This window comes from Crotalus tigris, unplaced genomic scaffold (assembly GCF_016545835.1).
Source record: "Crotalus tigris isolate CLP2741 ecotype Arizona unplaced genomic scaffold, ASM1654583v1 scf7180000021191.15688, whole genome shotgun sequence".
In the NCBI taxonomy this organism is placed as follows: Eukaryota; Metazoa; Chordata; class Lepidosauria; order Squamata; family Viperidae; genus Crotalus; species Crotalus tigris.
Window position 1 is genome coordinate 1 of NW_024098390.1, and position 15688 is coordinate 15688.

Here is a 15688-nt window from a genome sequence, read left to right on the forward strand (position 1 = left end):
AAAGTTCCCTTCCTCATTTGGGTAACCCTCCGGGGCTTCCTCAGCCTGGGCGACCTGAAGCTGCCTCTGGACTTCAACTCCCAGCATTCCTCAGCCAGGAAGTCGAAGTCCACTGGAGCTGAAAGTTGCCAAGGCCGTAAATCATTTAAAGCGAATTTTCCCTCGGCTTCCCTCACTGTTTCTGAAGCGCCTTCCTGTTTGAGGGCTGGTCTGAAATGGGATCGCTTTCCTGCTTGAGCAGGGGGCTGGACTAGAAGACCTCCAAGGTCCCTTCCATCACTGTTATTGGGAGTAGAAGAAGGAGACTTCCTGCTTGAGCAGGGGGCTGGACTAGAAGACCTCCAAGGTCCCTTCTAACTCTGTTATTCGAAGGAGGAGGAGGAGAAGACTTCCTGCTTGAGCATGGGGTTGGACTAGAAGACCTCCCAGATCCCTTCTAACTCTGTTCTTCTCTTACCCCACTCCACAGGTGCCTCTGCCTCCCCCCCAGTTCTGTGCAGAGGGCCCTTGCTCACCCAACCCATGACGGGCAACTCTTCCCAGCAGGAAACTTGTCCAACGACAGTGGGTGAAGGGTGGCCCTGCCCACCGTACACCTTTTGGGTGTCCCAATTCACCCTGTTTGTCCCAAGAACATGTGGCAGCAACGGAGGCGGCCTGCAGCATTTGGGGGTCTGGGAGAGGGGAGGGGAGGGGAGAGGAGGGAAAAAATGGAATAGAATGCAATGGAATAGAGAATAGAAAATCAAATCGAGAATCAAATAGAATATAGCAAAGAAAAGAAAATAATAGAATATAGAATATAGAAAAGAATATAGAAGAGAAAAATAGAAAATAATAGAAAATAGAATAGAATATACAAAAATAATATAGCATAGCAAAGCATAATAGACTAGAATAGAATAGAAACCGTAACAAAATAGAATAGAATAGAATAGAATAGAATAAGGAATAGAATAGAATAAGGAATAGAATAGAATATATGGAATGGAATGGAATATACAATAGAATGGAATAGAATATATGGAATGGAATAGAATAAGAATAGAATAACAGAGTTGGAAGGGACCTTGGAGGTCATCTAGTCCAACCCCCTGCTCAAGCAGGAGATCCCCTATGGAATAACTAGGTAGCAAGAGACTTTGGAGGTCATCTAGTCCAACCCCCTGCTCCAGCAGGAGACCCTTACAAAATGCCAGAGTTGGAAGGCAGCTTGGAGGTCATCTAGTCCAACCCCCTGCTTGAGCAGCAGACCCTTACAGAATCACAGACATGGAAGGGACCTTGGAGGTCATCTAGTCCAACCCCCTGCTTGAACAGGAGACCATTAGAGAATAACAGAGTTGAAAGGGACCTTGGAGGTCATCTAGTCCAACCCCCTGCTCGAGCAGAAGACCCTTGACCGTTTCAGACAATTGGTTGTCCAGTCTCTTCTTAAAAACCTCCAGGGTTGGAGCACCCATGACTTCTGGTGGCAAGCTGTTCCGCTGGTTGTCCTCACGGTTAGGAAGTTTGAAGACCCCTGCCTTGTAGAGGTGCTTCTCCTCCAGGGCTGGCTGGGGAATGCTGGGAGTTGAAGTCCACGAGTCCCACAGTTGCCGGGTTTGGACACGAAGAAGCGAGAGAGGGATTTGCTCCCCTCTGCTGTGTGATTGTGAAGTCATTTATGGAAAACATTTTCTGCTTCTCTTATTGCAAAGCACTTAAATGGTATCTCTAGATCTTTTAGATTTCAGAAAGAAGCATTAAAATACAATCATAAATCTCTTCTCCCCTAATTCTGTCATTTCTCTTTCTTTCTTCTCATTCTTTCCCCTATTCTTTGTCTTTTTTCTCTCATTTTTTCTCTGACAGTCTTTCCCTTTCTCTTTTCATTCTCTCCTCATTCTCACTTTCTTTCTCTCTTCTGTCTCTCATCTCTCATCTCATTCTTTCCCTTATTCTTTCTTTTTCTTTCAACCTCATTCTTTCTCACCCTCATTATTTCTTTCCCTTTCTCTTGTCATTCTCATTCCTTCTCATTCCCTCATTCTCTCCCTTTCTTTTTCTCACCTCTCTTCTAATTGTGTCATTCTCTCATTCTCTCTAATTTTTTCTCTCATTCTTTCTCCTTCTGTCATTCTTTCATTCTTTCTCCTTGTCATTCTTTCTCTCAATCTATTTCTCATCCTCTCCCTCTCTTCTCATTCTCTCCCCCTAATTCTGTCGTTCTTTGTTTCTTCTCTTTCCATTCTTTTTTTTTCTGTTATTCTTTCTTTTCATTCTTTCTCACTTTTCTTTCTCATTCTCTTCTAATTCTGTCACTCTCTCTGTTCTAATTATTTTTTTCTCATTCTTTCTTTCTGTCCTTCGCCTGTCATTCTTTCATTCCCTCTCTTCTAGAAAATTCTGTCATTCTTTCTTTCTCAATCTATTTCTCATCCTCTCTCTCTTCATTTTCTCCCCAATTCTGTCATTCTTCTTTCCGTTATTCTCTCCTCTCATTGTTATTTTTCCTTTTCATTCTCCTCATTCTCTTTTCTTTCTCATTCTCTTCTAATTCTTTCTTTCTCTCTATTCTAATTTTCTTTTTCTTTCATTTTCTCATTCTGTCCCTTTCTCCTTCTCTGTCATTCATTCTCTTTCATACCCTGTCTTCTTTCCCTCTCTTCTAGAAAATTGTGTCATTCTTTTTCTCTCAATCTATTTCTCATCCTCTCTCTCTCTTCTCATTCTCCCAATTATCATTCTTTCTCATTCTGTTGGCTCATTCTGTCTTCTACACACACAGAGACACAAACAGACACATACACACAAAGAGAGAGAGAGAGGCTCTATTTCTCCTCCAAAAGATTATTTTAGTTAAGAACTGCTTCAGTTCATTTTTCTCCCCATGGAATGTAAGTAAAACGTAATGTTTCTCCAATAAATGGTAAATGCCAAAAAAAAAAACCAAAAACGATTGTTTTAGGGAGGAAACCATGAGGGAAATCCTGAGGTAAACGACCGGGAGAGAAAAAAAAAGGCAGGAAAAGAAAGAGGACGCTCCCCCTCCCCCTCCACACCCAGAACGACCAATTCCAGTGCAGATCGCCTCAGGAAGGCGCGCCGGCCCTCTCCGGCCAATCAGTTGTACGTGGGCGGGGCCTGGCTCACCCTGACGACCTTTCCCTGAAGCAGCTGTTGAACTTAAGGAGCTTCAGAGTTGGGGGGCTTGGGGTGGCTGGGGAGGGGGCTGAGGGGGGTTGGGGCGTCTCCCTCCCCCGTGGGTCGCAGCGCCCCCACCCGCAGTGGGCCCCCCAACGGGCCACGTGACTCCCCCCTCCCTCTTCTGGACCCTATTCTGCAACTGGCAAGGCTGTGGGGCCTAGTGGTTGCCCGTTGGGTGATTTGTCTGGACCTTCTCGTTCTTTTTTTTTTTTTTTTTAATCTGTATGCCTATTTTGAGGGAAAGCCCCTCGGAGCCATTCTGGAAGGAAAGAAGGAAGGAAGACGAGGGAGAGAAGGGAAACGAGAAGGGAGGGAGAGAAGGACGACAGGGAGGGAAGGAGATGGATAAAGAAGGAAGGAAAGAAGGATGGATGGATGTTGGAAGGAAGGAAGGAAGACGAGAGGCAGAAAAGGAAGGAGCATGGATGGATGGGAAGAAGCAACAAAAGAAAGTTGGAGGAAGGAAGGAAGACAAGAATGGAATGAGAGAAGGAAGGAAGATGAGGGAGGCAGGGAAGGAAAGAGATGGATGGGGGAGGGAAGGAAGGAAGATAAGAGGGAGAGAAGGAAAACAAGGGAGGCAAAGAAGGAAGGAAGACGGAGGCAGAGAAGGAAAGAAAGGTGGGTGGGTGGGTGGGTGGAATCAAAGAAAGTTGGATGGAGGAAGGGAGGGAGGAAGATAAGAATGGAAGGAGAGGAGGAAGGAAAACAGAAGGAGAAAAGGAAAGAAGACAGAAGAAGGAAGCAGAAAAGGAAGTCCCACCATTCCATTGCCCAGGCCTAGAAGATCAGTGGTGACTTCCGTAACATGGTGCCATAGAATTGCAATGGGATAGATGGTATCTTTTGATATCTAAGGAAGCCAACCATCAAACTGCTTCTGGTGCCACTGCGGTGAGACAATCTGGGGTGCCTCCAAAGTTAATGAGACGTTCTCCAACTATATGTGTTATAGTTTGTTCCGGTGTGCCAGAGTTGCCTTGCAAGCTCTCAGCCATTCCCCACTTAAAGAGCTTTGCCTTAGCATGGCCTGTCCTGATTCTATCAGTCAATCAGAATAGAGCTGGAAGGAACCTTGGAGTCCAGCCCACTGCTCAAGCAGGAGACACGACTAGTTAATTGTCCTCACTCACTGTCAGGAAGTTTCTCCTTAATTCCAGGTTGTTTCTCTCCTTGATTTGTTTCCATCCATTGTTTCTTGTCCTGACTTCAGATGCTTTGGAGAATAAGTTGACCCCCTCCTCTTCTTTGTGGCAGCCCATCAAATACTGGAAGACTGCTGTCATGTTCCCCCCCCCCGCCCCAGTCCTTCTTTTCTCTAGACTGGCCATACCCAAATCCTGCAACTGTTCTTCATCTTTTAGTCTCCAGGCCTTTAATCAACTTAGTTGCTCTTCTCTGCACTTTTTCCAAAGTCTCAAAACCCTTTTTTATAATGTGATCAAAAGTAAATGCCCTATTCCAGGTGTGGCCTTACTAAGGCTTTAGAAAGCGGTACTAATCCTTCGTGTGATACGGATTCTATGCCTCCGTTTATACAACCATGATTCGTACTGTATTAGTTTTTTGGGCTGCTACGAGACGCAATCTCATACAATCTCTGAACTCTGTTCCCATCATAAACGCCATCATAAACCCTACGGTTTATGGGACGGAGGACGGAGAGATCTAGCAGAAAAGCAGCAAAGGAGAGCAGTAGGTCCCACCTGCCAACAGAGATTCCTGACTCCTCCAACCAGGTGAGGACCCCAGAAGCGCCGAGACCTCCGAGTTGGCATTTGCGGTGGCAGCGGAGTGGAGTCGGGCGAGGGCAGGGCTATTCCTGGGCATCTGGTGGAAAGCGGGTCAGTCTTGGACTGGGCTGCTCCCTGCTTTTACACGAGAGCAAGTGGTCCCTCCTTTCTGGGAAACGCTAAGGGGGTGGATAGGACACCCTCAGTGTTAGGAAACGCAGTTTCCAGCAGGACGAGGGATTTAGCAACAGACGTGACACAGATGCATCTGTGTTTTTGAGGGGGGAAAAATATTCCAGGAAATTTGGGGAGAGGGGTTGCTCCTTTTCGGGAAAGCTTCTGAATTCTGTCCAGACAGCCAAACAAGGGGAGAGCTGGAATGGGGAGGGGGAAGGAAGGAGGGGACACCTTCATCTAAAGCCCCCACGCCGTTGTGACTCTCAATCCCCCCTCCAAACTCCCCAGGAATTTTTCCAGCGAGATTCCAAGATCTTCCCAGAGGAATCAGACTTTGCTCTCTGTGCTGGGGGGGGGGGGAATGGGAGGGGCTTTGTGCCTGGAGAGAAACAACTTTGGTTCTGCTGGCTCCTCTGAAAACGTGCTGTGCTTGGCTGGGAGGAAGGAGGAAGTGGGCAGGCACGTCCCGTGTGTGACTTCCTTCTCAATCAGTCAACCAATCAGTCAGAATAGAGCTGGACAGGGCCTTGGAGGTCCAACCCTCTGCTCAACTCCAGGCAGAGTCTTCAGTTAATACAATGGGTGTGACCCTAATCCAGGAACTGGCTCCTCTCCCCTCCTTCAGCCATCCCAGAAATTGGAGTACCATCGGTGGGTGGGGTGAGACTTGAGGCCACACCTGCATCCCCTCCTAGAGTCATAAGTCGGTCTCGGCCTCCCCCAGACGGTTCCTTTCTCTCTTGCAGGGCAACAAGCTTGCAGCAACCAGCAAATGCCAAGCATGGCTCAGACAGACGATGCCATAGAGATTGCAGCCCTCGGCCGCCCCTTCCAGCTGGGGATGCTGTACGACTGCCGCAAGGATGCCCCCTCGTCCCAGGTAGGAGCCGGAGGAGAGGCTGATGGGTGGGCATCCCTGGCAGGAAACCTGCGAGGGAGGGAGGGAGGGAGGGAGACAGGCACTGCCATCAATTGCAGGCTTAGCCCAAGCACACTTAAGAGCTGGCATCCTGAACACAGGGCCTGCTACTACTAGCTAGCTGAGTAGGGTCTTCTGCCTGGAATGTGTATGCAGCAGTGCTGGCCCTGACTACCAAACGTGGGGTGGGTTTCCATACCAAACTCACTGAAACGCTTTGGGAAAGGACAAAATCTCTCTACTCAGTCAAAGGCCTGTGGGGGGGGGGTTTTGCAGTATTTTGCAAAACAGACCATTTCCCTGGTGACTGGTGGACAGAACAAAGGATGTTAACCTCAGGGAGAAAGGATGTCCCCTTGTCCAACCTCTCTGGGGCTTCTCTATCCAGTTTCAGATTTATCTCCCTGTCTTCTCCTGTTCCGTGCAGGCGTCACCCTTTGGGACTACAGCTCCCTTCAGAAGGACCTGACCACCAGGCCTCAGCCCAATACAGAAACTAAAATCATTGCATCTGACAATATTGATGACAAGGCCTCTGCCCTGGACATCTCAGGATCCCTCAAGGGCAGCTTCCTGGGGGGGCTGGTTGATGTGAGAGGATCAGCCAAGTATCTTTACAACACCAAGAAGTCCAAGCAACAGGCTAGAGTCACCGTCCAGTACAAAACCACCACCAGGTACGAACAGCTGACCATGAGCCACCTGGGAATCCAGAATATCTCCCACCCAGCAGTCTTTGAGCATGGCACGGCCACCCACGTGGTCACCGCCATCCTCTACGGAGCCCAGGCTTTCTTCGTGTTTGACCGAGATGATTCCTCAACAGAAATGGTAAAAAATATAGAAGGAAATCTCCACGTCACAATCAGGAAGATGATATCCGTTACAGGACAAGGAGATATGAAGCTAAACGAGGAGGAGAAAGAGAGTGCACTGAAGTTCAGTTGCACGTTCCATGGAGACTTTTCTCTGGAGAAAAATCCAGTGACCTTCCAAGATGCCATGACAATTTATGAGACTCTGCCAAAAATGTTAGGGAAAGATGGGGAGAAGGCTGTTCCTGTGTGGGTCTCGCTCTACCCACTGACCAAGCTGGACACCAGAGCAGCTAAAATGGTCCGCGAGATCAGCCTAGCGTTGATCTTTGATGTTGAAAGCATCTTGGAGGAACTCGACGAAATCCAGATGCAAAGTAACGATCTAGCCAAGGATCCCATTTGTGACACCTTCCCTGAGATCAAGAGGAAGATCCAGCAGTTTAAGAATCTGTTAAAGCAACACAGGCAGACTTTCCAGAAAGACCTGGCCAGAGTGTTGCCTTCCATCCGGGGTGGAGGGCAGGAGGAAGGGACCCTGGTGGATATCTTGACCTCTGTCAAGCAGTCTCCCTTCAACAGCCAAAGACTCCATGAATTTCTGGACACCAAGAAAAGAGAAATTAACTTTGTCAAATCTTTTCTGACTATTTTAAATAAGATACAAATTATCTCATCTCAGAACAAGTTGGAAGAAATAGTTCTCGATCCTCAGAATGGATACGTGGTCTCCTTTGTATTCACTTCTTTGCAGGAAGAGGAGCCGTTTCTGTTGAGCTTACGGGACAAGCTTCAGGAGCGATTCTTGCAAGAATCAGCTAAGTCCACAAGATCCACTCCTGCGGTGAAGAAAGACAAGGCCTGGTTTGAGGACCAGGAGAGGACCCACAATGCTCGCCAAGCGGCCAAATCCATGAAAGACTTTTTCACTGTCAACCAATCGAATGAGAAGGTCCGCTTTCTCGTGGCCTCACTCCCAGATGTGGAGACCCCAGGAGCTTCCATTTACCTTTATGAAGATGGAAACCTGGTCAGCAAGAACTTTGAGTTGCCCTCAAAACCTGTCCCTTTGCAGATTACTGAACTGAGACACAACAGCATTCAACTGAAGTTTCAGCCAGCTGAATATGGGAGGGCTGCCATCTCCAGCTATCTGGTAGAGTACAAGATTTCAGGGAAAGAAAACTGGAAGACCGTGAGGACAGAAGACGCCAGGGATATGTTCCTGCTGAAAGATCTGCCTCCAAACACAGAGTACCAGTTCCAGTATGCTGCTTGTTGCAAGCCGGGTCTTAGTAAATCCAGTGACCTGAGCCCACCCATAAAGACCTTTCCCACCAGCCCGCCTGAGAAATTAAGAACGGTCACTGCAGCATCTTCTGTCATCTCTGTGGCCTGGAGGAATCCCAGCATCGTTGCCTCAGGAGTTGTGGTCAAGGAGTACAAAGTGGAGTACAGAATGGTAGAGGCTGGAGTTGGGAAGGACCAGTGGACTGGAAAAAGGACTGGGAGAAAAACAGAGTTTTACCCCATCGAAGGTCTGAAGCCCCAGACGGCATATAGAATACGGGTGTCAGCCGTGTGTGACAATAGAGCTCTGGGTGTCCCCGGTGAGGAGGTGGAAGTCTCCACATCACTGGAGGAAGAAGATGCAGGCAACGTCGCCCGCCAGTTCTTTCAGGGAAGCTCCCCGGTGGAGGACACACATCCGTTAGTGTTCGCTCTTCCTCTGAAGAAAGTCCTCTCAGATGCCTCCAGCTCCTGTCTCATATACCAGCTTGGAAAGGAGAACCCAAACGTGCCGAACAAAGTGATCCTGATGATGGGAGCAACATGGTCTGGGAAAACCACACTGATCAACGGGATGATCAATTATATCCTGGGTGTCCAGTGGGGAGATAATTTCAGATTCAAACTGATTCACGAAACCACCCCAAGAAGCGAAGCTGGAAGCAGGACATCTGAGGTCACTGTCTATGTGGTGCACCATCAGGAGGGTTTCCGGATTCCCTATTCCCTCACAATCATTGACACTCCAGGATTTGGAGGCAGAAGAGATGCAGAGCAAGACAAACTGGTTGAGAAGCAGCTCCAAGAATTTTTCTCCGCCCCAGGGGGCATTGACCACGTTGATGCCATTTGCTTGGTGGCCCAGGCCTTCCTTGCCCATTCAGTTCATGCCCAGAAATGCGTCTTTGATTCCATGCTCTCCTTGTTGGGAAAAGACGTGAAGGATAACGTCCAGCTCCTGATCACCTTTGCTGATGGGGGAACCCCACCTGTCCTGGAGGCCCTCAAGGAGGCTGAGGTGCCTTGTGATCGGGACAAGTCGGGAACCCCTCTCCACTTCAGATTCAACCATTCAACCCTTTTTAGTCATGGAGAAAGTGGAGGAAGCCTCGTGCTGTTGCTGAAATATACTGGAAAATGAGCGCCGAGAGCATGAAGAATTTCTTTGACTCGCTAATGTTGCTTCAAGCCAAAAGGTTAACCTTGACTATGGAAGTCCTCAAGAAACGTCAGGAGCTGGAAGCTGCTCTTAGAAGACCTCCCCCTCCCAAGATTGAGCAAGTGCACCCAAATAGTTTCCAGATCGGTATTGATCCAGTCGCCATTGGGAAGCCTTCAGTCTCCAGGTACCAGGTGGAATATCGGATTGCAGGGCAGAATTGGAAGAGTCTCCATACTGAAGGCCCTAAAGATCAATTCACTTTGCAAGATGTGCACCTAAATCTTCAGTACCAATTCCGATGTGCAGCTGTGAATGAATTTGGGCTCGGTCAATGGAGCAAGGAGATCACTTGCATCTATCCTAGGGAGAGGTCTGCAGAGGTAACTTGACACCTTCTTTGGAGGAAGAGTGGGGGAGGAGGAGCACAAGGAGGCAGTAAAATAGGCTGATACCAGTTTTGGGTGCTCCATCGCTGGAGATTTTGAAGATTTTTGGCATTTGCAGCAAAGAAACTCCAGGGAAATTCTTTTACCAAGAGTTTAAGTTTCCTGATAGATCCATATAGGCCAGTGGTTCTCAACCTGTGGGTCGGGACCCCATTTGGGGTCGAACGACCATTTCACGGGGGTCGCCAAACAACACAGTCCGCCATTTTTCCCCCTTTTCCTTAGCTGTGCTACTGCCTTTTATTCTATTGGCTTTTGAAAGCCAATAGAATAGACTCTCTTGAATAGAGTCTAATTCTGCACCAGTTGAGTAATCCTCAACTTACGACCAGTTGAGTAGTCCTCGACCTACAGCCGGTTGGGGGTCGCGGCATTAAAAAGGTTGAGAACTACTGATATAGGCACAGTAGAAGCAAAGCTAGTTTTCAGGTTTTGCCATTAAAAATAGCACAGCAATAATCCCCCCTTTCCTCCCCGGGCCACCCATTGTCCGTTGTCCACCAATCCAGTTCAATCATTGTTTTGGGAAACACCTTGAGGTGCTGGAAACTTTCTCAGGCCACAACCCGTGCGCATACATTCCTCATTCCCCCCCCAGCCACCCATCAATTGCAATCATCCCCTTCCGCCCTCCCTAGTTTTTGTTGTCGGGTGGTGAGTAAGGTTTGCAAAGTGGGTCAGCCATGATGCACGAGGCCACGGGAGCCGAGCAGGAGTGACTGGTCTCTGACCTGATGGAGACAGTGCCGGTGGCCGAGGGCCGTTTTGGAGAATGGAGGGAGAGACTACAAGTGTGAGGTCCATCCTGTGGGATGTCTTAGAAGAGGAACAGGGCTGAGTGGGAAGACCACTCGGGGAACCTGCTGGAGGGGGGGCAGATCTGATCCAAGTCAGGAACTTTTTTAATCCCCCTCCAAATCTTGCTTGATTTCCGGGTGAGGTGAGTTCTTAGCAACCTCTGAGCAACGCAGCCTCTCCTTTGGCTGATTCTGTTTTGCTTTTCACGCAGAAATCTCAGGTTATGTGCTGTGCGGCTGGTCTGCATATGACTGTACACATCCAAGGTAAAGTCTTGGGTTCAGGTGGGGTGGAAGCTACTGTTCTGGGGGGGGGGGGGGACAGGCTGTGACGGTCGTACACTGCTGACCAGTCCCCTTCTTCTCTCTTCTCCCCTTTGGGTTGTAGGGTCTGAACAGAGGATCGTCCTTGTGGGCAGAAGCGGAAATGGGAGAAGTGCAACGGGAAACACAATTCTGGGAAGCAACGTCTTTAAAAGTTACATGTCACCTAGATCAATAACAAAAGCATGTCAAAAGGAGGACACACAGCTAAACGGCAGGAAGGTTGTGGTTGTTGATACGCCTGGCTTTTTCTATAGCAGTTGTCCAGTCAACGACGTTGTTGCAGAAGTGAGGAAGTGCGTGAAGTTTTGCTCCCCGGGTCCCCACGTCATTCTGCATGTGATACGTCCTAGTCGTTTCACTCAGGAGGAGGAGCAGGTGCCTCAGCTGATCAAAGAGATTTTTGGCCTTAAAGCCAAAAATTACATCATCCTTTTGTTCACGCGCAAAGAGGATCTGGAAGGTACATCTATCGAAAATGTCATAGCTGTATATGATACAAAACTGCAGCAATATGCTGCTGAATGTGGGAACCGGTTCCTGGCTTTCAACAACAAGGCCGAAGGGGCGGAACGAGAGGCTCAGGTGGCCGAACTGATGATCATGATTGATCGTCTGGTAGAAACGAACAAAGATACTCCTTATTACACGGAAGAGATGATGAGCTTCAACGAAAGACACAACTTTTTTTTTTTCCCCTTTCCAACAGAGGTCAGAAAGTCTCTTTAACTGAGCCTCAGCTCCCAAGGTGGCAACTCTGCCAAACGCAACAGCCCTTCTGTTCTGGGTTCTAATCCAGCCCTTGCCATGTGACCTCTGAAGAACCCAAGCCAGAGATTCGTGGCTGAGTTCCACTCAACCGATCCCTTCTCTTGAGAATCCGCTTCCTCCCCCTTGGATGACAGGACTTTCTTCAAGGGCACGGGAAGATCCTGCCCACCCGTCCCAGGATCAGTAGGTCCCACAGCCAAATTCTCTCCCATTCTGGACCCATGTCCCTTAGGGAGGACCAGGTCTTTGGGGCTTCCCACCTGTCTGTCCTTCGAGGTAGACCAGGCCGGGAAGCCAACAACACAAGAAATTTTAGAGCTCAACTTTACGGGGAGAGCAGGAGAATCTGGAGAGCACTCCTTCTGGCACCAAATAGCATCAAGCCAGGGCAGCCTTGAGCTTCTTTCTCGCCCCTTCCTGTTTACCTGGAGTGGATTCGTCTTTTCCTGACAGCTGCCACATATTTTCTGCATGGCTGAGTCTGTACTCCTGTACATCAGGGGTCCACAACCCGTGGGCTGTGGACTGATACCGATCTATGGCCCACCAGGAACTGGGCTGCGCAAGTGGTCAAAGTCCCATTCCTGCATGGGTGGGATCCACGCAGCATGTAAAACCAGGGCCCCCTGCTCCATGGAAAAACTGCCTTCCACGGAACTGGTCCCTGGTGCCCAAAAGGTTGGGGGGCGCTGCTCTACACCACCTTCCAGAGGCAACACCTGGACTCACTAGGACGGTCATGACTGTTTCAATCAGAGACCTTCTTGTTAAATTCCTCTTTCCTTACAAAAATGTCTTGTGTCTCTCTCCGTGTGTGTGTGAGTGTCAGCGGGACTAATGAACCTCAGCCTAACCAGCTCTGTCTGCAATGTGATCCAAAGGCAGAGGAGAACGGGGATGTTGTCCAATCGTCCTGGAGAGAGGGGGACATGGAATTCGTGTCAGATTATACTCGAGGGATGGAGCAGAACGCAGGGTATCCCCCGTAGCTTTTCACACTGGCTCCAGGAAGGGGGTCTGAGGAAATCAGGCTCCTGCTGGGTCCTTCCCATTTCTTAGTGTCTGTCAGCTCCACTCCAGATTCTTCTCTTTGCCGACTTGCTTCTGGTCTCCTGGTCAAGCAAGAGGAAGAAGGACACATGCCCAGCAGCCAAATTTGCAGCAGGACGTTCGGATTTGTCGACCTCTTCTCCAAAGCCCCTGAAGCAACGGACAAGAAGCAACGGATGGAAACTAACCAAAGAGAGAAGCAACCTGGAACTAAGGAGAAACTTCCTGACAGTGAGAACAATTAATCAGTGGAACCACCTGCCTCCAGAAGCTGTTAGATGGATAGATGGATGGAAGAATATATGGTGGAAGGGAGGGAGGAAGGAAGAAAGGTGTGGGGAGGGAAGGATGGAAGAAAGGAAGGAGACGGGAGGAAGTATGGGGGATGGATAGATGTAAGAAGGGAATGAGATATATGATGGGAGGAAGGAAGGAGAGGGAGGGATGGAGGGAGGGAGGGAGATAAATGGGGGAGGGGGGAGGGAAGAAGGGAGATATATGGGGAAGGAAGGAGGGATGGGGAGGGAGGGATGGGGCATGCTGGGAGTTGAAGTCTATCCATTTTCAAGTTCCCAAGGATGAGAAACAGCCAGAGGAAGAGAGAGAGATCAGAGCTTCTCAACATACTGGCTGGTTCATGCTTGGGAGTTGAAGTCCACCCATTTTTAAATGGCCAAGATTGAGAAATGGCTGTCTGGCAGGCTGGCTGGATTGCAAAGATGAATGGATGGATGAATGGAGGGAGAGAGAGAAAGAGATCAGAACTTCTCCACATGCTGGCTGGGGCATGCTGGGAGTTGAAATCCACCCATTTTCAAGTTCCCAAGGATGAGAAACAGCTAGCCTTTAGTATATGTAAATAAATACGTTTAATATTCAGACTTACTTTTGCCATCATCCAGAAAGAAAAAAAAAAACACAAAATAGTCAGGAGCACAGGAACACTTTGAGGTAAAATTGCACAGCAGCAGTCCAGGTGAAGTCGGAGAGACTAACACAAACTTGTTGTCTTTTACATGTGCATATATAAATAATATTTAATGTTCAAACTTACAAGAGTCTTTGTCATCCAGAAAGGAGAAAACACAAGACAGTAGGGAACACAGGAAGATCCTGAGGTAAATTAAACAGCAGTCAGAACACAGAGAAGAAAAAAGGTGGCGGGGGGAGGGAAACGCCCCCTTTATATTAAGGCAACCAATCAGTGTAGCACGCCTTTTGCATGAGCAGACAAGACAGTGGGGAACACAGGAAGATCCTGAGGTAAATTAAACAGCAGGCAGAACACAAAGAAGAAAAAAGGCTGGGGGGGGAGGGAAACGCCCCCTTTATAATTAAGGCAAACAATCAGAGCGCAGATCACCTCGTGCATGAACAGACAAGATAGTGGGAAGATTCTGAGGTAAATTAAACAGCAGTCAGAACACAGAGAAGAAAAAAGGGGGCGGGGGGGGAGAGAAACGCCCCCTTTATAATTAAGGCAACCAATCACAGTGTAGCGCGCCTTTTGCATGAGCAGACAAGACAGTGGGGAACACAGGAAGATCCTGAGGGAAATTAAACAGTAGGTAGAACACAAAGAAGAAAAAAGGCTGGGGGGGAGGGAAACGCCCCCTTTATAATTAAGGCAACCAATCAGAGCGCAGATCACCTCGTGCATGAACAGACAAGATAGTGGGAAGATTCTGAGGTAAATTAAACAGTAGGCAGGAGACAGAGAAGAAAAAAGGCGGGAAGAAACGAAAGCTGGATGGATGGGAAAGATGGAGGGTTGGAGGGAGAAAAAGAGATCAAAGCTACTCAGTGTACTGGCTGGGGAATTCTGGGAGTTGAAGTCCAGCCATCTTCAAGTGGCCACGGCTGAGAATCACCATCCCAGAGATTGCGAAGCTCTCGATGGGGGAGGAAATGATTTCCAGGCAATCCTGGCGGTGGAGTGTTTTGCCCCTGCCCCGTCCCCCCACCAGTCTGGCTGTTCTTTTCCACACCCCCAACACCCCCTTTCTGAAAATGGAGACCTGGTGGTCAGCCAGAACCGGGAGCTGCCTTCAACCCCTCGTCCATTTTCTCTTCAGTGAAAGTGGCCAGGCTGGAGGTAGGTTCCTGGGGGGCGGGGGAGGGGAGAAAAGTTTTCTAGCTTCTGAGGTAAATGAAACAGTAGGCAGAACACAGAGAAGACAAAAGGCGGGAAGAAAGGAAAGCAGGATGGATGGGAAAGAGGGAGGGAGGGAGGGTGGGAGAAAAAAGATCAGAGCTTCTCAACACACTGGCTGGAGAATTCTGGGATTTGAAGTCCAGCCACTTGCAAGTTGCCAAGGATGAGAAACGGCTGGCTGGATGGATGGAAGGATTGTAAAGATGGATGGATTGTAAAGATGGATGGATTGGAAAAATGGATGGGTGGATGGATTGGGAAGGTGGATGGATGGATGGATTGGAAAGATAGATGGATAGATGGATTGGAAGGATGGATGGATGGATTGGAAAGGTGGATGGATGGATAGATGGATTGGAAAGGTGAATGGATGGATGGATTGGAAAGATGGATGGATGGATTGGAAAAATGGATGAATGGATGGATGGATTGGAAAGATGGAGGATTAGAAAGATGGATGGATGGATTGGAAAGATGGATGGGTGGATGGATTGGAAAGATGGATGGATGATGGATAGATTGGAAAGATGGATGCATGGATGAATGAATGGGTGGATGATGGATGGAGGGATGAATGATGGATGGATTGAAAAGATGGATGGACTGGAAAGGTGGATGGATGAATGGATAGATGGGTGATGGATGGATTGGAAAGATGGATGGATGATGGATTGGAAACATGGAGGGATGGAAGGGAGCGATGGAGTGAAAGAGATTTGAGCTTCCCAATATGTCGGCTGAAGGATTCGGAGAGTTGCAGTCCACCCATCTGCAAGTTGCAAAAGGATGAGAAACACCTTTGCATGGATGGACAGACGGACAGATGGAAGGAGAGATGGATGCATAGACGGGGGGGGGGG

At 48.6% G+C, this 15688-nt stretch overlaps 2 protein-coding genes across 2 annotated transcripts; both read left to right on the forward strand.

Moving 5' to 3' along the window:
* Positions 1-4677: 4677 nt before the first annotated feature.
* Positions 4678-9400, forward strand: LOC120320159 (the record flags this gene model as incomplete). Its single annotated transcript, XM_039369672.1, has 3 exons — positions 4678-4928; positions 5846-5979; positions 6446-9400. Coding segments are annotated over 3 exons (3204 nt in total), but the record flags the coding sequence as incomplete, so codon positions are not given.
* LOC120320160 (GTPase IMAP family member 9-like) lies at positions 9273-12895 on the forward strand. The gene is made up of 3 exons (XM_039369673.1): positions 9273-9665; positions 10741-10795; positions 10917-12895. Exons 1-3 carry the CDS (start codon positions 9276-9278, stop codon positions 11579-11581), a joined length of 1110 nt encoding a protein of 369 aa, XP_039225607.1. The 5' UTR covers positions 9273-9275; the 3' UTR covers positions 11582-12895.
* The last annotated feature ends 2793 nt before the right edge of the window (positions 12896-15688 follow it).